At 46.5% G+C, this 20,516-nt stretch overlaps 1 protein-coding gene across 2 annotated transcripts in view; it reads left to right on the plus strand.

Annotated features, from left to right (window-relative positions):
- Positions 1–20,516, plus strand: part of LOC122923808 (SREBF chaperone) — a 40,360-nt gene that overhangs the window by 17,067 nt on the left and 2,777 nt on the right. The window contains exons 3-20 of one of the 2 annotated variants that reach the window (XM_044274653.1): positions 9,233–9,356; positions 11,098–11,255; positions 11,746–11,966; positions 12,063–12,168; positions 12,280–12,452; positions 13,146–13,272; positions 13,534–13,646; positions 13,731–13,825; positions 16,496–16,594; positions 16,756–16,968; positions 17,349–17,794; positions 17,882–18,073; positions 18,189–18,390; positions 18,473–18,588; positions 18,948–19,518; positions 19,753–19,838; positions 19,916–19,998; positions 20,324–20,490. In XM_044274653.1, coding sequence (XP_044130588.1) covers positions 9,233–9,356; positions 11,098–11,255; positions 11,746–11,966; positions 12,063–12,168; positions 12,280–12,452; positions 13,146–13,272; positions 13,534–13,646; positions 13,731–13,825; positions 16,496–16,594; positions 16,756–16,968; positions 17,349–17,794; positions 17,882–18,073; positions 18,189–18,390; positions 18,473–18,588; positions 18,948–19,518; positions 19,753–19,838; positions 19,916–19,998; positions 20,324–20,490 — 3,292 coding nt within the window. The remainder of the gene's footprint in view (positions 1–9,232; positions 9,357–11,097; positions 11,256–11,745; positions 11,967–12,062; positions 12,169–12,279; positions 12,453–13,145; positions 13,273–13,533; positions 13,647–13,730; positions 13,826–16,495; positions 16,595–16,755; positions 16,969–17,348; positions 17,795–17,881; positions 18,074–18,188; positions 18,391–18,472; positions 18,589–18,947; positions 19,519–19,752; positions 19,839–19,915; positions 19,999–20,323; positions 20,491–20,516) is intronic. The other variant, XM_044274654.1, reaches the window with a different exon arrangement.

Here is a 20,516-nt window from a genome sequence, read left to right on the forward strand (position 1 = left end):
TCGCTAGTGTCAGTAGCAGTGCGCCCACTGACCGACAATTATGGACGGACCCTAAGAGATGCCCACTGACCGACTGACAGACAGTGACAGTTGGCCTCTGACCTTCAGTGACAGACGGACACACAGTCCCTAATGAAAGTAACTGACCGACCCTAATAGACGCCTAATGACGGACGCCCACTACCCGCCAGTTACGGACGGACAGTCTATGAGCGTATTTTTCTTTTTTTCACAGTAAATCACACACAGCCAGGACAGAAGTCTGATCTCTCCTCACACTGCACTGAGGGGGAGAGAGAAGCACGGCCCATGTAAATATAATGGATGTGATCTCCGTGATGGGGTCCCTGATGGTTACTGTGCTGAAGGCAGATCTTCAGCACCGTAACCACTGCGCATGTCTGCACCATATTTTTTATTTTATTTTTTAAATTTAATTTATAGTGGGGCTCCTGCCCTTTATTAAACTTATTGGGGCCACATTGCCTCTTTACATATAATGCCCCCAGTAGCAGCCTCTTTACATATAATGCCCCCAGTAGCAGCCTCTTTACATATAATGCCCCCAGTAGCAGCCTCTTTACATATAATGCCCCCAGTAGCAGCCTCTTTACATATAATGCCCCCAGTAGCAGCCTCTTTACATATAATGCCCCCAGTAGCAGCCTCTTTACATATAATGCCCCCAGTAGCAGCCTCTTTACATATAATGCCCCCAGTAGCAGCCTCTTTACATATAATGCCCCCAGTAGCAGCCTCTTTACATATAATGCCCCCAGTAGCAGCCTCTTCACATATAATGCCCCCAGTAGCAGCCTCTTCACATATAATGCCCCCAGTAGCAGCCTCTTTACATATACTGCCCCCAGTTGTGCCCTCGTCACATATAGTATCCCCCAATCTGTACTGCAGGTCTCTTCCACCTTGCTGCCCCGGCTGCCTGCATTACGTTACAGGTGGCCGAGAACGTCATTGTAACCTCCTGCGCCGGGTCCATGGTGGCTTGATGACGTCATCATGCCATCTGTGACCGCGACAATCCTGGATCTTAGCACAGTCTCAGGCCTCGGGGCCTTCGGCCTATAAGGGGGCACAAGGAGCCAATAGTTAAACTCCCGCACTCCCTCGTAACCAGTACCAGATGATCTCTGGCCCGGTACTAGTCAGAACCATTTCAAGTTTTAAAGTGGTTTTCCACTTTAAAAATCAACTACTGAAGTTATTCAGCGAAGTCACGCACGACTTGGCAAATAACTTACTTCGGCTCATCGGAGCCCATACGTTCTAATACTGTATGGAGATGGGTTTCCGTGCAGTATTATTCCAAAGTTTTGATCAAAGCATCCAAAGCTCACTTCGCTCATCACTAACAACAGCTCTAGGAAGAGTCCTGGTTCTTCAACTTCCATCTAAGAATTATGGAGGTCACTGCTCCTGGGAACTGTCAGTGCAGAAGAAATGTTGTTGTCCCCTTCTCCAGATCTGTCCCTCCACACAATCCTGTCTCTGAGCTCTACAGGCAGCTCTTTCCTCCTCATGACTTGGTTTCTGCTCCAATATTGATTGTCAGCAGTGAGATCCTCTATAGACAGGGCTGTCTCTTTCCAAATCCTGTCCGATCCACTGAATTTTACCACAGGTGACTCCAATCAAGGTGTAGAACATCTTAGAGATGATTAAGTAAAACGGGGGGGGGGGGGGGGGGGGGGGCGCGCCCCCAGAGCAAAATGTAAAGTGTCATAGAATAGGGTCTGCAGGGTTATGTCCCGAGTAAAGTGGCTGAAGACTTGCGTCCATGCAAAATTTTAGACCTTTCTTTTTAATAAATGTGCAAAAAAAAAATTCTAATTTTTTGTAATTACACCTAAGCCGTTCTATTCATTTCAATGGAACGACTCTCCCCTATACCCCTATACGCTTGAGTAGTAACGAGCCGTCCCATTGAAAATAATGGGACGGGTTGTAATTACACCTGCTCACCGCTGCGGGTGTGACGCGGGCAGGTAAACGGTGAAGAGGAGGCAGCGCTGGCACGGCACGCACCTTCTCGCCATACAGCTGATCGGCGGGCGTCGGACCCCCTCTAATCAGATATTGATGACCTATCCTGAGGATGGGTCATCAATAAAAATAACTTGGACAACCCCTTTAATTATTCTCCTTACTACTCCCCGTTATACAAAATGTCATCTGCGTACGGTGCGGACCACAAGTAGCAGAAATACAGATTTCCTTCTGTGGAGAAGCCAATACAATTAATTCTGCCTTTCAGGCGTTATTTTCATGTCGTTCCAGAACTACTTTGCATTTTCCATGCAAACAAAGTGGAAGCCAAATACTGTACATTGTAATACTGGGGGGAAGGTGTGATCATCCAGAGAGCCGAAAATTACCTGGCACACAGATATTGTCAAATAGCAGGCAGCGTTGTAGAGATGTAGTAAAAGCTTTCTACTAGAATATATGCCCTATTTATTGCCCTATAACACGCACCGGCCCATAATACGCACTTAGGTTTTAGAGGAGGACAAAAAGAAAAAAATATTTTTCATTAGACCTTAGATCACACCCCCAATGTTAATAAGACCCCAATAAGACCTCAGTTCAGACCCCTTATGTCACTGACCCCCTGCTATAACTACTATAATACTGCTTCTATGTACAAGAATATAACTGCTATAATACTGCTCCTATGTACAAGAATATAACTACTATAATACTGCTCCTATGTACAAGAATATAACTACTATAATACTGCTCCTATGTACAAGAATATAACTACTATAATACTGCCTCCTATGTACAAGAATATAACTACTATAATACTGCTCCGATGTACAAGAATATAACTACTATAATACTGCTCCTATGTACAAGAATATAACTACTATAATACTGCTCCTATGTACAAGAATATAACTACTATAATACTGCTCCTATGTACAAGAATATAACTACTATAATACTGCCTCCTATGTACAAGAATATAACTACTATAATACTGCTCCGATGTACAAGAATATAACTACTATAATACTGCTCCGATGTACAAGAATATAACTACTATAATACTGCTCCTATGTACAAGAATATAACTACTATAATACTGCTCCTATGTACAAGAATATAACTACTATAATACTGCTCCTATGTACAAGAATATAACTACTATAATACTGCTCCTATGTACAAGAATATAACTACTATAATACTGCTCCTATGTACAAGAATATAACTACTATAATACTGCCTCCTGTGTACAAGAATATAACTACTATAATACTGCTCCTATGTACAAGAATATAACTACTATAATACTGCCTCCTATGTACAAGATTATAACTACTATAATACTGCTTCTATGTACAAGAATATAACTACTATAATACTGCTTCTATGTACAAGAATATAACTGCTATAATACTGCTTCTATGTACAAGAATATAACTACTATAATACTGCTCCTATGTACAAGAATATAACTACTATAATACTGCTCCTATGTACAAGAATATAACTGCTATAATACTGCTTCTATGTACAAGAATATAACTACTATAATACTGCTCCTATGTACAAGAATATAACTGCTATAATACTGCTTCTATGTACAAGAATATAACTACTGTATTTTTCACCCTATAAGACGCACCTAGGTTTTTGGGGAGGAAAATAAAAAAAAAAATATTTTTAACCAAAAGGTGTGCTTTTGGTGGGTTTGGAACTAATGGTGGTCTGTGGATGGCACTATTACTGGGGATCTGTGAAGGGCACTGTTATGGGGGAATCTGTGGATGACTGACACTGTTATGGGGGAATCTGTGGATGACTGACACTGTTATGGGGGAATCTATGGATGACAGACATTGTTATGGGGGGATCTGTGGATGACGGATGACTGACACTGGTTATGGGGGGGGATCTGTGGATGACGGACACTGTTATGGGGGATCTGGGGCTTGCACTGTTATGGGGGATCTGTGGGTGGCACTGTTATATATGTGCCATCCACAGACCCCCACCCCCCCCCCACCCCATAACAGTGCCATCCACAGACCCCCCCACCCCTTAACTGTGCCATCCAAGGATGTTCCCCATAAAACTTCATCCACAGATCCCCCCCCCTCCGCCGCTCCAGTATTAAAAGTGATTAAACATGCCCCCCCACTCCTAATATTACCATACATTTTAACACCTTCTGTAGAACGGAGGCAGGCCGGGCGGCCGACGCGTCACTCACTGACGTCGCTTGCCTGCGCAGCCTGCTTCATTCATAAAGTAGGCGGCGCAGGCACGTGACATCAGGGAGTTACGCTGCCGCCCACCCGGCCTGCCTGCCTGCCTTCTACAGAAGGTGTTAGGATGTACAGTACAATTAAACATGGGGGGGGCATGTTTAATCACTTTTGATTGAATAAGACATTTTATATTTGAATAGTGCAGCACTGGAGCGGCGGGGCTATAGTACAGTGACTGCACAGCCCCGCTGCTATTGCCATCCCCCAGCTCCTCCTCCCAGTCCCTCCCCGCTCGCTCGTACATCGCAGCTTGCGATGTAAAACTGCCAGCATTCGCCCCATAAGACGCAGGGGCATTCCCCCCCCCCCCCCATTTTGGGGGGAGAAAGAGTGCGTCTTATGGGGCGAAAAATACGGTACTATAATACTGCTCCTATGTACAAGAATATAACTACTATAATACTGCTACTATGTACAAGAATAAAACTGCTATAATACTGCTCCTATGTACAAGAATATAACTACTATAATACTGCCTCCTATGTACAAGAATATAACTACTATAATACTGCCTCCTATGTACAAGACTATAACTACTATAATACTGCTCCTATGTACAAGAATATAACTACTATAATACTGCTCCTATGTACAAGAATATAACTACTATAATACTGCTCCTATGTATAAGAATATAACTACTATAATACTGCTCCTATGTACAGGAATATAACTACTATAATACTGCTCCTATGTACAGGAATATAACTACTATAATACTGCTCCTATGTACAAGAATATAACTACTATAATACTGCTCCTATGTACAAGAATATACTACTATAATACTGCTCCTATGTATAAGAATATAACTACTATATACTGCTCCTATGTACAGGAATATAACTACTATAATACTGCTCCTATGTACAGGAATATAACTACTATATACTGCTCCTATGTACAGAATATAACTACTATAATACTGCTCCTATGTACAAGAATATAACTACTATAATACTGCTCCTATGTACAAGAATATAACTACTATAATACTGCTCCTATGTACAAGAATATAACTACTATAATACTGCTCCTATGTACAAGGAATATAACTACTATAATACTGCTCCTATGTACAGGAATATAACTACTATAATACTGCTCCTATGTACAGGAATATAACTACTATAATACTGCTCCTATGTACAGGAATATAACTACTATAATACTGCTCCTATGTACAGGAATATAACTACTATAATACTGCTCCTATGTACAAGAATATAACTACTATAATACTGCTCTATGTACAAGAATATAACTACTATAATACTGCTCCTATGTACAAGAATATAACTACTATAATACTGCTCCTATGTACAAGAATATACTACTATAATACTGCTCCTATGTACAAGAATATAACTACTATAATACTGCCTCCCTATGTACAAGAATATACTACTATAATACTGCTCCTATGTACAAGGAATATAACTACTATAATACTGCTCCTATGTACAAGAATATACTACTATAATACTGCTCCTATGTACAAGGAATATAACTACTATAATACTGCTCCTATGTACAGGAATATAACTACTATAATACTGCCTCCTATGTACAGGAATATAACTACTATAATACTGCCTCCTATGTACAAGAATATAACTACTATAATACTGCTCCTATGTACAGAATATAACTATATAATACTGCTCCTATGTACAGAATATAACTACTATAATACTGCTCCTATGTAAGGACATATCACTACTATAATACTGCTCCTATGTCAAGGCAATATAACTACTATAATACTGCTCCTATGTACAAGAATAGACTACTATAATACCTGCTCCTATGTACAAGAATATACCTACTCTAATACTGCTCCTATGTACAAGAATATAACTACTATAATATGCCTCCTATGTACAAGAATAATACTATAATACTACTCCATGTACCAAGAATATAACTTACTATACTACTGCCTCCTATGTACAAGAATATAACTACTATAATACTGCTCCTATGTACAAGAATATAACTACTATAATACTGCCTCCTATGTACAAGAATATAACTACTATAATACTGCTCCTATGTACAAGAATATAACTATATACTGCTCCTATGTACAAGAATATAACTACTATAATACTGCTCCTATGTACAAGAATATAACTACTATAATACTGCTCCTATGTACAAGAATATAACTACTATAATACTGCTCCTATGTACAAGAATATAACTACTATAATACTGCTCCTATGTACAATATAACTACTATAATACTGCTCCTATGTACAAGAATATAACTACTATAATACTGCTCCTATGTACAAGAATATAACTACTATAATACTGCTCCTATGTACAAGAATATAACTACTATAATACTGCTCCTATGTACAAGAATATAACTACTATAATACTGCCCTATGTACAAGAATATAACTACTATAATACTGCTTATGTACAAATACTACTATAATACTGCTCCTATGTACAAGAATATAACTACTATAATACTGCTCCTATGTACAAGAATATAACTACTATAATACTGCTCCTATGTACAGAATATAACTACTATAATACTGCTCCTATGTACAAGAATATAACTACTATAATACTGCTCCTATGTACAAGAATATAACTACTATAATACTGCTCCTATGTACAAGAATATAACTACTATAATACTGCTCCTATGTACAAGAATATAACTACTATAATACTGCTCCTATGTACAAGAATATAACTACTATAATACTGCTCCTATGTACAAGAATATAACTACTATAATACTGCTCCTATGTACAAGAATACTACTATAATACTGCTCCTATGTACAAGAATATAACTACTATAATACTGCTCCTATGTACAAGAATATAACTACTATAATACTGCTCCTATGCACAAGAATATAACTACTATAATACTGCTCCTATGTACAAGAATATAACTACTATAATACTGCTCCTATGTACAAGAATATAACTACTATAATACTGCTCCTATGTACAAGAATATAACTACTATAATACTGCTTGTACAGAGATAAATACAGTATTGTGTGTCTGACATTACTGTGTATTTTGGGGCATTTTATGTTATTTTCTGTATTTTCTTTTCTTTTTTCACAGTAAATATTTGTCTTTATTAGATGAGGGACTTGCTGGATCTTGTAGTTCATTTCTTGTTTAATCCTCTGTATGTAGGAAGAGTCTCATGCTCTCCTGTACATGTCTCTCTGGTTTTCTGTGGAGGATGGGGGTGATTGCTGCCTCTCTCACCTTTGATACAGTCTCCCCTCCCCCACCCCTCCTTATACATGTTTAGGTTGCAGTTGCATAAGGACTCGGAGGATCAGCTCCCCGCGTTCACACAGACTTGTTCGCGGCAGATCTCACCTGTACTATTGTTACTAATTTTACCTGCCGGACAACTTCTCTGCATGTAGATCCGGTGTCACCTAGTACTGGGGGGTCGGTGTACACATCATGCTTCCCGTGTCGTCCAGTACCGCGGGGGGTCAGTGTACACATCATGCATACTGTTTCGTTCAATACTGCGGGGGGTTGGTGTACAGAACCTGCTTCCCGTGTCGTCCAGTACTGCGGGGGGGTCGGTGTACACATCATGCATCCCGTGTCGTCCAGTACTGCAGGGGGGTCGGTGTACGCATCATGCATCCCGTGTCGTCCAGTACTGCAGGGGGGGGGGGCCGTGTACACATCATGCTTCCCGTGTCGTCCAGTACTGCTGGGGGTCGGTGTACGCATCATGCTTCCCGTGTCGTCCAATACTGCGGGGGGTCGGTGTACACATCATGCTTCCCGTGTCGTCCAGTACTGCAGGGGGGGTCGGTGTACGCATCATGCTTCCCGTGTCGTCCAGTACTGCGGGGGGTCGGTGTACACATCATGCTTCCCGTGTCGTCCAGTACTGCAGGGGGGGTCGGTGTGCACATCATGCTTCCCGTGTCGTCCAGTACTGCAGGGGGGTTGGTGTACACATCATGCATCCCGTGTCGTCCAGTACTGCGGGGGGTCGGTGTACGCATCATGCATCCCGTGTCGTCCAGTACTGCAGGGGGGTTGGTGTACGCATCATGCATCCCGTGTCGTCCAGTACTGCGGGGGGTCGGTGTACGCATCATGCTTCCCGTGTCGTCCAGTACTGCGGGGGGTCGGTGTACGCATCATGCATCCCGTGTCGTCCAGTACTGCAGGGGGGGTCGGTGTACACATCATGCTTCCTGTGTCGTCCAATACTGCGGGGGTCGGTGTACGCATCATGCATCCCGTGTCGTCCAGTACTGCGGGGGGTCGGTGTACGCATCATGCATCCCGTGTCGTCCAGTACTGCAGGGGGGGTCTGTGTACACATCATGCATCCCGTGTCGTCCAGTACTGCGGGGGTCGGTGTACGCATCATGCATCCCGTGTCGTCCAGTACTGCGGGGGTCGGTGTACACATCATGCTTCCCGTGTCGTCCAGTACTGCGGGGGTCGGTGTACGCATCATGCATCCCGTGTCGTCCAGTACTGCGGGGGTCGGTGTACACCTTGTTACCTGCATTTTTCGTGGCTCGTTGCGGTTTCCCTCATATAATTGTTCTCATCGCTTCCTGTACATGTGAGACGTGCCCTTAATGTAAGTGTCTGCACCTCTCTGCTGGGGTACAGAGCGGGCTGCAGCGGTACAGAGCGGGCTGCAGCGGTTTCTCACATGTCCGCTCCTGTCAGCAGGGTCTTCGCAGTATGGGGGCCATGCTTACTCTTTGGGTCCTTGTATATGGTTCTTTACGATCTGGCGCAGTGGTTCGGGTAGGTAAGGCCGGCTGCAGTACCCAGTGATTGTTCTGCAGAGTCCGCCCCGGCTCCTGACTCTGCAGCTTTGGAGCAGTGTGTTAGTAGAAGTGAGCCGGGTCCGTGTTCTCAGTAGATGATGATTCTTCTTCCTCGCAGCTCTCCTCTCCTGAAGCTGCCTCTACCGGGGACAGGACCTGTCGAGTACATCACTCCAGTGAAGGACTACTCCCCACCACCATCTGAACTGAGCCCAGATGACCGCAGTGACCGCCCAGACTGGGTGAGTAGTTACACCCCTGCCGGCAGATTGGCATGGGGTGGTGGGTCCAATGGTGGGCTGGTCTTTGCAGATCTCCCTCTATAGGGTTGAGCCCACCATATACTTGATGCTTAGGGATTCGAGTGCTACAGAGATGCCAGTGCATTGGGGTGTGGAGTAGCGGCCCTGGCATTGTGACATGCATCACTGTGTGCCCTGTACCCGCTGCATACAGAAAGGCGAGACTGAGCAGATGATTCCAGGGAGTGACCTTGGCCTGGACATGTTCTCTCCTTATCTCTCCACGTGTGAGGTTATGTTATCTGCACAGAAAGGATCTGATTACTGACCTTAGTACCAAGATAGAGTCGGACACACTGACACAACCAGCGACACCCCCCCCCCCCCCCCCCCCAAACGGTGCCACCGAGCCATACTGTACAGAGCCCAAATTCAGATAAAAAAAGCCAGCCCGACCCTCAATGTATAGAATGTGTCATGTGCATCATGTATTATATGTGTACATACATCACATTACTTATCCTGTATTATACACCAGAGCTGCACTCACTATTCTGCTGGTGCAGTCACTGTGTACATACATTACTTATCCTGTACTGATCCTGAGTTACATCCTGTATTATACACCAGAGCTGCACTCACTATTCTGCTGGTGCAGTCACTGTGTACATACATTACTTATCCTGTACTGATCCCGAGTTACATCCTGTATTATTCTCCAGAGCTGCACTCGCTATTCTGCTGGTGCAGTCACTGTGTACATACATTACTTATCCTGTACTGATCCAGAGTTACATCCTGTATTATACTCCAGAGCTGCACTCGCTATTCTGCTGGTGCAGTCACTGTGTACATACATTACTTATCCTGTACTGATCCTGAGTTACATCCTGTATTATACTCCAGAGCTGCACTCGCTATTCTGCTGGTGCAGTCACTGTGTACATACATTACTTATCCTGTACTGATCCTGAGTTACATCCTGTATTATACACCAGAGCTGCACTCACTATTCTGCTGGTGCAGTAACTGTGTACATACATTACTTATCCTGTACTGATCCCGAGTTACATCCTGTATTATTCTCTAGAGCTGTACTCGCTATTCTGCTGGTGCAGTCACTGTGTACATACATTACTTATCCTGTACTGATCCAGAGTTACATCCTGTATTATACTCCAGAGCTGCACTCGCTATTCTGCTGGTGCAGTCACTGCGTACATACATTATTTATCCTGTACTGATCCTGAGTTACATCCTGTATTATACTCCAGAGCTGCACTCGCTATTCTGCTGGTGCAGTCACTGTGTACATACATTACTTATCCTGTACTGATCCTGAGTTACATCCTGTATTATACACCAGAGCTGCACTCACTATTCTGCTGGTGCAGTCACTGTGTACATACATTACTTATCCTGTACTGATCCTGAGTTACATCCTGTATTATACACCAGAGCTGCACTCACTATTCTGCTGGTGCAGTCACTGTGTACATACATTACTTATCCTGTACTGATCCAGAGTTACATCCTGTATTATACTCCAGAGCTGCACTCACTATTCTGCTGGTGCACTCACTTTGTACATACATTACTTATCCTGTACTGATCCTGAGTTACATCCTGTATTATACTCCGGAGCTGCACTCGCTGGCTTGGTATGGTGTTATTAGACGTATAACCTGTATGATATATCAGTGTTGGAGAACATGTTACATGTATGTTCTTGTCTCTGCAGTATCTTGGGCGGCCGGTCGCCTACATCCAGCAGGTTTTGGTGAAGGGTGTGGTGACTCCGTGGGACAAGAACTTCCTGGCCGTGGATGTTTTCCGCTCTCCTCTGTCCAGAGTGTTTCGATTAGTGGAAGAGATCAGGAATCACGTGCTGCGAGAGCGGTAATTCTGACAATCTTCTCTCCCATCGGCGGTGACTATTTAGGATCAGGGATTTTGCTGTTCACAGGAGGCAGTGCAGTGACTGGAAACCATCAGCAAGCCTGTCAACAGATCTCAACTTATAATACTTTGTATTTCAAGTCCCCAAAGCCCTGTTCAATTCCTAAATGACCTCTGCTTGCTGTCCTGATCTAGTGTTGATCACACAGCTGCTGGACTCGTTACAGTGTGTCAGTGTAGGCGAGGACAGGAGAGAGGCTTTTGCTGATTTTGTATTCGGTTCAAACTGATTTGTAACAAACACCCAGCTGTGAGAGCCGGCCTAGATAAGGATGGGTTTTCAGCCTCTGCCTCAAACAAGAATGTATCTATTCACTGACAGCAAGAGGAACGTAAGCACACATTTGATTTTAAAGTGTCTGCTGTTTTCAGTCTACAATTAGTGCATTACTGGACAATCCCTTTAATTTCTGTCCTGTATTTTGACCAGGAGCAGTGAGAGGAGCCTGGAAGATGTCTGTCTGCAGGTGACCGATCTCCTGCCGGGACCGAAGAAACTGCGAGATAAGCTTCCAGAACATGGCTGCCTCCTCCTCTCCCCGGGCAACTTCTGGCAGAACAACAAAGAACACTTCAACAAGGATCCCGACCTCATCCGGACCATTCATCAGCATGAGCCCAAGACCCTGCAGACCTCTGCCACCCTCCGCGGTAGGAGACGCCTGTCTGATAGTTCTTCCCATACAATGATTACGTGTCATTTACAAAAGACCATCCCTTTAAGATACGTTTCCCCCCCTCCCGCAGACTTGCTGTTCGGATTGCCCGGGAAGCAGAGCGGCGTCAGCCTGTACAATCGCAAGCGGATGGTTTCGTACACCATCACACTGGCGCTGCGCCGATACGATGAGAAGTAAGTCACGAGAGCGCTGACCCTACACCTGCTCATACTGTCATATACACGCGTTGTACAATGTAACGAACCTCCCCCTGCGTTCAGTTAACATCCCTGTTTGAACGCCAGGTTTATAAACAGCCTAAGAACCCGTCTCAGACAGCTGTACCCCGGTACCAACTGCACATCCCCCGGTCAGAACATCGTCCATGTCCACTTCAAGGAGGAGATTGGAATAGCGGAGCTGATCCCTCTGGTCACCACCTACTTCATCCTGTTTGCCTACATTTACTTCTCCACCAGTAAGTGACGTGTGAGAGGAAATAATTTAGTGGCGGTTGGATCAGACTACACAGGTTTGTTAGTAGTCTGTTACCATGGAGACGCACCAGTCTGCCTAGGAGCTGTATGCAGCAAACGGTAGATTTTTAATCCGGACAAATTAGAGGTTTAATAAAAAAAATACATCTTTATTTTCCATGCTCTGGCTTGATAAAAAATGGTTGCAAAAGTAAACACACCCTTTTATGTAGTCTGTAAAATCTGATGATGATGCCAAGGGTGCCAGAGTATTGGAAGTTCTGCATTTCAGTCATGGGGTATCGCTGGATCCTTCCAGCACTGAGAATATGGATGGGTTGTCCAGGATTTTACTGTTCATGGCCCATCCTACCAGTATGTGACTGGCCGGGTCTGACACCCCAAACCATTGCTGATTGGGTTCAGCACCAGAACCACAGCTCCGTCCATTGTGTAGCAGACAGAACTGGTTACCATTCGCTTTAACGGGCACAACGCTGTCTACTACAGAATGGTTGGCCCCTCGAAACTGGGGTGGGGGGGGGGGGGGGTCTGATCTAAATGGTCTGTTCTGAGGAGCAGGGGCCCCCAGAATGTGAGGTCCTGGTTACAGCTTTACATACAGGTTTCATGTTTTTTTATTACTATTTTATTTTTTCATAATTCACAGAATTTATTTCTTTTTTGCTTTAAAGGGAAGATTGACCTGGTGAAGTCCAAATGGGGCCTTGCCCTGGCTGCAGTGGTGACCGTCCTGAGCTCATTGCTAATGTCTGTGGGATTGTGCACCCTCTTTGGGCTGACACCGACCCTCAATGGCGGGTATGTAGCTGTGTGATACATGCGGTATATATCCCTTTTAGCAGGTTATTTCCATGTCGGCCTTCTCATGGTTGATATGGGCATGGCCTGAGTGAGCGCTTTGTTACTCCCATCTTGGCCATGAAGGGATAAGATGGGAGTAACCCTTGAACATGTCTGAAGACCTCATGTAATACGTGGACCCCCCCCCCCCCACACACACACACACACCCACAATCCTGTCCTTTGGGCGCATCGTCTCTCATGTGTTTTTTCCTACAGGGAGATCTTTCCTTATCTGGTTGTGGTCATTGGATTAGAAAATGTTTTGGTGCTGACGAAATCTGTTGTGTCCACCCCGGTTGACCTTGAGGTCAAGCTCCGCATAGCACAAGGTAAGTGACCCGTGGGTGATGTGGTCTGGGGCGTATGAACGGATCCTGCTCTCATCTGTGCGTTTCTCTCTGTGGTGTGGTCAGGATTAAGTAATGAGAGCTGGTCCATCATGAAGAACATGGCCACCGAGCTGGGAATCATTCTGATTGGATATTTCACTCTGGTTCCTGCTATTCAGGTGAGACGTTACGGATTGATCCTGCCGGGGATTCCCTCTGCGTACTCGGTGGGGCGGGGGATGTTATCAGATCCAACGTGAAGGACATTGCTCCCCTGCACTCGGTGACCCCTTGCAATGAATGCATATAGGATCCACACTGCACCATATGTGTAAATGCCAGGTCCCGCAGCCCGGTGGTCTAGACCTCCACCAGATTTACCACATGAACTTCAACTGATGATACATTTGTTGCAGGCGCTTTTGTCTAACTTTACAACTGTTGATTGACTTACTTTTTACACCAGAATTGCGGCACAATTTTGGCGCAGAATGTTTCTCAGGCCATTCCCCTTTCCCAGTAAATCCCATTCCTCCTGCAGGTTCTGTGCAGCAGTTTTTTTAAACCTAGATGCGCAATTTACGACAAAGTCCAGGTGCACTCACATTAGTAAGTCGGCCTTTGTGTTCGTTCTGCACAGTGTATGATTCCAGTCTGGGGGGAACTTACTGTATATGCCCTTTATTTGAGGGGGGCAGTTGGCTTAACAATGTTGAGAAGCAGTAATCTAATAGTAAATATCACCAAAATCAGGGAGCTTTCTAGGCTAAGGGTAGGATTAGAGGTGCTCTCTAGGCTTGGGGAAAAAATATGGTGACTGTCGGAGCTGAGAAGTATCAGATCTTCTCTAGGCTTGGGAAGGATCCGGGTGATGCTCTAGGCTTGTGGAATAATCAGATCTACTCTCTATTCTTGGGGAAGCATCAGATCGCCTCTAGGCTCTGGAAAGGATTGGGGTGACTTTCTTGACTCAGGGTAACTCTCTAGGCTCTGTTAAGGGTCAAGGTGACTCTCTAGTCTCTGTGAAGGCTCAGGGTGACACTTTAGGCTCTGTGAAGGGTCAAGGAGACTCTCTAAGCTCTGAGAAGGCTCAGGGTGTCTCTCTAGGCTCTGAGAAGGCTCAGGGTGACTCTCTAGGCTCTGAGAAGGGTCAAGGTGACTCTCTAGGCTCTGTGAAGGCTCAGGGTGACTCTCTAGGCTCTGTGAAGGGTCAAGGTGACTCTCTAGGCTCTGTGAAGGCTCAGGGTGACTCTCTAGGCTCTGTGAAGGCTCAGGGTGACTCTAGGCTCTGTGAAGGCTCAGGGTGACTCTCTAGGCTCTGTGAAGGCTCAGGGTGACTCTCTAGGCTCTGTGAAGGCTCAGGGTGACTCTCTAGGCTCTGTGAAGGCTCAGGGTGACTCTCTAGGCTCTGTGAAGGCTCAGGGTGACTCTCTAGGCTCTGTGAAGGCTCAGGGTGACTCTCTAGGCTCTGTGAAGGGTCAAGGTGACTCTCTAGGCTCTGTGAAGGCTCAGGGTGACTCTCTAGGCTCTGTGAAGGCTCAGGGTGACTCTCTAGGCTCTGTGAAGGCTCAGGGTGACTCTCTAGGCTCTGTGAAGGCTCAGGGTGACTCTCTAGGCTCTGTGAAGGGTCAAGGTGACTCTCTAGGCTCTGTGAAGGCTCAGGGTGACTCTCTAGGCTCTGTGAAGGCTCAGGGTTACTCTCTAGGCCCTGTGAAGGCTCAGGGTGACTCTCTAGGCTTTGAGAAGGCTCAAAGTGACTCTCTAGGCTCTGTGAAGGGTCAAGGTGACTCTCTAGGCTCTGAGAAGGGTCAAGGTGACTCGCTAGGCTCTGTGAAGGGTCAAGGTGACTCTCTAGGCTCTGTGAAGGGTCAATGTGACTCTCTAGGCTCTGTGAAGGGTCAAGGTGACTCTCTAGGCTCTGAGAAGGGTCAAGGTGACTCTAGGCTCTGTGAAGGGTCAAGGTGACTCTCTAGGCTCTGTGAAGGGTCAATGTGACTCTCTAGGCTCTGTGAAGGGTCAAGGTGACTCTAGGCTCTGAGAAGGGTCAAGGTGACTCGCTAGGCTCTGTGAAGGGTCAAGGTGACTCTCTAGGCTCTGAGAAGGGTCAAGGTGACTCTAGGCTCTGTGAAGGGTCAAGGTGACTCTCTAGGCTCTGTGAAGGGTCAATGTGACTCTCTAGGCTCTGTGAAGGGTCAAGGTGACTCTAGGCTCTGAGAAGGGTCAAGGTGACTCGCTAGGCTCTGTGAAGGGTCAAGGTGACTCTCTAGGCTCTGTGAGGGGTCAAGGTGACTCTCTAGGCTCTGTGAGGGGTCAAGGTGACTCTCTAGGCTCTGTGAAGGGTCAAGGTGACTCTCTAGGCTCTGTGAAGGGTCAAGGTGACTCTCTAGGCTCTGTGAAGGGTCAGAGCGACTCTCTGGGCTTGGGAAAGGATCATGATGCAGAGCATGCATTTGCCTTTAGTAGGGAGAGAGGAAAAAGCCAATGCCAGACAACCCTGAAATCTGACATGCACAATCGTGCTTTCCCCCAATATCTGCTGTGGGGGAGAATGAGGACACCCCCATACACATTAGATAGTTGGTCGGCTCCGCAATAAATTGACAGGTTTGACCGACTTACATCTGTTGTTTATGGACACCGTAAGGGATGTTTTCTAGTCACTGGAATATGGGGGTTATTCTCCAGACCTAAAGCTGTTAAGTATGGCTTGTAGACCTGGAAGGCTCTTGGGTCACACAAAAGATGTGACATTGAGGATGATGGTGATGATGGCTCTCCAGACTTTGACCTGCCCTGTGACTTGCTCGGTTTCCTCGCTCTTCATGTTCTTCACGTTTCTTCTCTCCCAGGAGTTCTGCCTCTTTGCTGTCGTCGGATTGGTGTCAGACTTCTTCCTGCAGATGTTCTTCTTTACCACTGTTTTGTCCATTGACATCCGCAGAATGGAGGTACGGGCTGTGACCTGGTAAATCGGGGTCGGCAAAAGGTTCCAGGGAATTAAATGATGGTTGGCTTTTCTGGAGATCACCTTTACGGCAGGTTAAAATTCCTGTCACTGAAGGCGGCTTTTTTTTGGATCCACTAATAAAAGCTTCTTTTTGCCTTGCAGCTTGCGGACCTGAACAAGAGGATGCCCGCCGAGGCCTGCATGCCGCCATCCAAACCTATGACCCGTACACCCAAATACGAGCGACAGCAAGCACTGCGCCCTAACACCCCCCACACCATCACCCTGCAGCCCCTCCGAAACCTGCGCCTGCCCAAAAGACTGCGCCTCATCTACTTCTTTGCCAGGACACGGCTGGCCCAGAGGATCATCATGGTAAGTGGGTGGTGGATTTACATTGGGAATCTCCAGTTCCTCAGGACAGTTTAAATAATTGATGTTTTCCTCCACGTTCTTTAGAGCTGTTTTCAGAATTCTGCTGGGTTCCTGTGCAGTGCACGATGGGAGCTCGGATATTAGGGCACCTGTTTGACAGAGGCATGGAGCTGTACTGCTGTCTGTTTTCAAAGGCAGCCTGCAAAATTTTGAAAGCAGCTCTGGTTGTGTTTGGAGAAGGCAGGAAATCAGTTGCCACAGAGATTTGAGGCAGGTTATTTTATGACATTTTTCGGTCTTGTGGGTTAATTTTATACCCTGCGAGGAGGGTCACAGATTTTCTCAGGTTCATGTTATGTAGATTTTCTTTGTTTCTACAGGCAGGGACCGTGGTATGGATTGGGATCCTGCTTTATACAGACCCTGCCGGCCTCCATACCTACCTTACCACAGTGCAGGTCACAGAGCAGAGCCCTCTTGGGGGTGCTGTAGTGCCGCCTATTCCTGTGCCCGTCATGCCCGCTTCAGACTCCCAGAGCTCGCTCTCTATCCTCCCCACCGGCTCTTCTCAACTCCTGGAGAATCAGTCTCAAAGAGACCACAAGGAGGTGATGGGGACCCTCAGAGCAGTATTGGAGGAAAGTTCTAGAAGCAACTGGGCAGAGGGAAAGCGTAAGGAGCAAAGCAAAGTCGGACCACAGTTGAAGGAGGATCGGGCCCATACAGAGGTCACGTGGGGACCTGAAGATGAAGAAACTTGGCGTAAACTGTCCTTCCGGCACTGGCCAACGCTCTTCAGCTACTATAACATAACCCTAGCCAAGAGGTGAGTATGTCTCTTTAAGAGAATAAGGTGGTAGGTGGACATGTTAACTCTTTCCTTACTCTCTTGTGTTCAATTTGTTGGCTTTAGGTACATTAGCATCTTACCCATGATCCCCATCACCCTGTATCTAACCCCCGAGGAGGTGTCTGAGGCTCGGCACCCTCTTGAGGTCCAACACTCTCAGATATTTCAGCCTCAGCGGGATGGACGTCCAGAGGAAATCAAAGTGGCTCCTGCTGCTCCCAACACCCAGGGATCCATGGACGTCACCTTATACAAGTAAGATTATCTATACCGATGCCACATCGCCATACTCTGTGCCCCCGTCCCGCCGCTGCCCTCAGCCTCTCCCTTTCCCCCTCCAGCAGTAAATCCATCTTTTCTGTCTTCACAGAGTTGGAGCTTTGGGTTTGGCTTCTGGGATTTTGTTGGTTTTACTCCTTTTCTGTCTTTACCGACTGCTCTGCCCCAAAAACTATGGACAGAACGGTCTGTCACATAGCCGACGGAAGAAAGGCGACCTGCCCTGTGACGACTATGGGTACTCGCCCCCCGAAACAGAGATTGTGCCCCTTGTCCTGAGAGGTCATCTCCTGGTGCGTATGAAGTCTTCTTTATAAAGTAGCTCTAAAATGTCCTCTTTTTCATTGTCCTCATCCTCTTCCCATTGTCTTGCAGGACATTGAGTGTCTCGTTAGTGATGGGATGCTGTTAGTGAGCTGCTGCCTGGCCAGTCAGATCCGTGTGTGGGATGCTCAGACGGGAGACTGCCTCACGGTTATTCCCAAGCAGGGGTGAGACTACTGTTATAACCAGATCACTTCTCTGCAGTACAGCAAATATGTAAAAGGCTAGCTGCGGACTAGTGTCAGCGATCCGGCAGGTAGCAGCTTGCTGGACCTCTGTGCACTTCGGCATTGCTAGAGTTTTGTAAGGCTCCATCCGGCCGCATAACCAGAACCGGCAGAGATCAGAGTGCATTCCGGCGATTGGCCAGAAGATAACCGCTGCGTGCCTGAACAGCCTGCCGGATCTCTGACGCTAGTGTGCAACTAGCCTAATACTTTTGCTCAAAAACTGCATCAGAAGCTACATGTGTGATTGCAGCCTGCTGTTCTTGCGTCCGCTGAGCATCTCTTTTTCTCATGTCCAGGCTGCGCAGGGAGAGCAGCGGGATCTTCGAGTATCAGGAGACTTGGGAGAACTTCTCAGAATGTAAATACAACCCTGAGGACTCCTTGGAAAACGGTTACTTGAAGAGGAGACAGCCGCTCCCTCAGCCCCCACTCTTCTACGACCAGCCAAACCTTTCCAGTCTGATCGATACGAATTTCTGCGAGCAGGTTAAGCAGGAGGAGCCCGAGGGCGGGCAGAGGCCGGTGGTCATGAATCAGGAATTAGAGTCCAGCGGCTATGACTTTAGCAGTCTGGTGCAGCGGGTCTACGAGGAGCATGGAACCTCTTGCAGTTTTCTTCCTGTCTTCTCCCCCGCTCCATACGGACAGTGCCAGATGATGTCCGGCAGACGGAGCAGGTCGCCTGGGGGCTGGTCCGATGGAGGCTGTGATGCCATCAGGAGGAAGAGCTCAGCAGAAGAGCAGGTGCTCTGTAACGGGACGTCTTCCCCGGTTTCTGGTTGGGCAGAAGATTACGACAGTTCGGTGTGGAGTTTGGGACTACAGGGAAACCTCATTGTAGCTGGAAGGAGTAACGGAAAGCTTGAGGTATACAGGCCTGTGCCCGGATGGGTTAGGAGTGGTTTCTGGCTCAGTTTATGATGTTTCGGCAACCCCTGGACGAAGGTGCAGCGGCTCTTGGCTGGAAGTTAGCAGAGAGCTGGTGGTGAATGAGCATTCAGGCTGTCGTGTATGGCTGGGTTTGGTGGCCATCTTTTTGCTTGATGTTCCCGGCCCCCCTCCTTATAGCCCTTATGCACAGTTATTTTTTCATCTCTGCAGGTCTGGGACGCCATAGAGGGGGTCCTGCGCTGCAGTAACGCTGATTGTCAGAGCGGGATCACTGCACTCGTCTTTTTGAATCACAGGTATGTCTTCCCTTGGCTCCAGCACCCTGTGTACGAATAGTGATGAGAAATTACATTACAAGGTTTCCATCTTTCAGGATTGTAGCTGCTCGGCTCAATGGCTCCTTGGATTTCTTCTGTCTGGATTCCCAAAAATCCTCCAGCCAGTTACAGTTCAGAGGTAGTTGACTTCCCAGATTTTTTTATTTTTTTCCTCCTCCATTCACAGCCAAAGTGTAAGCTCTGCGGGCTTCATTTTGGGGTGTGTCTGGTTTGTCTGCATTGAGTGCATGGAGCCGCTTTCTTGTCCTTGTAGAGCAGGGATGCTCAACCTGCGGCCCTCGAGCTGTTGTAAAACTATAACTCCCACAATGCCCTGCTGTAGGCTGTCCGAGAATGCTGGGAGTTGTAGTTTTGCAACAGCTGGAGGGCCGCAGGTTGAGCATGCCTGTTGTAGAGGATTAAACTGTTTTACTTGATAACGTTGGGGTTCTCGTCCACCTCAGGAGCATCTGCCCGCAGCACCATCCCCAGCTCTCCGCTCTACTCCAGTGATGACATCATCCGCTGCCAGCTGACTCACACTGTGGCATGTGCCCACCAGAAGCCAATCACAATGTTAAAAGCAGCGGCCGGGCGCCTCGTGACCGGCAGCCAGGACCACACTCTGAGAGTAAGTGTGTTTATGTGGCGCTTCTC

The sequence above is a fragment of the Bufo gargarizans genome, unplaced genomic scaffold (genome assembly GCF_014858855.1).
Source record: "Bufo gargarizans isolate SCDJY-AF-19 unplaced genomic scaffold, ASM1485885v1 original_scaffold_1954_pilon, whole genome shotgun sequence".
Taxonomy (NCBI): domain Eukaryota; kingdom Metazoa; phylum Chordata; class Amphibia; order Anura; family Bufonidae; genus Bufo; species Bufo gargarizans.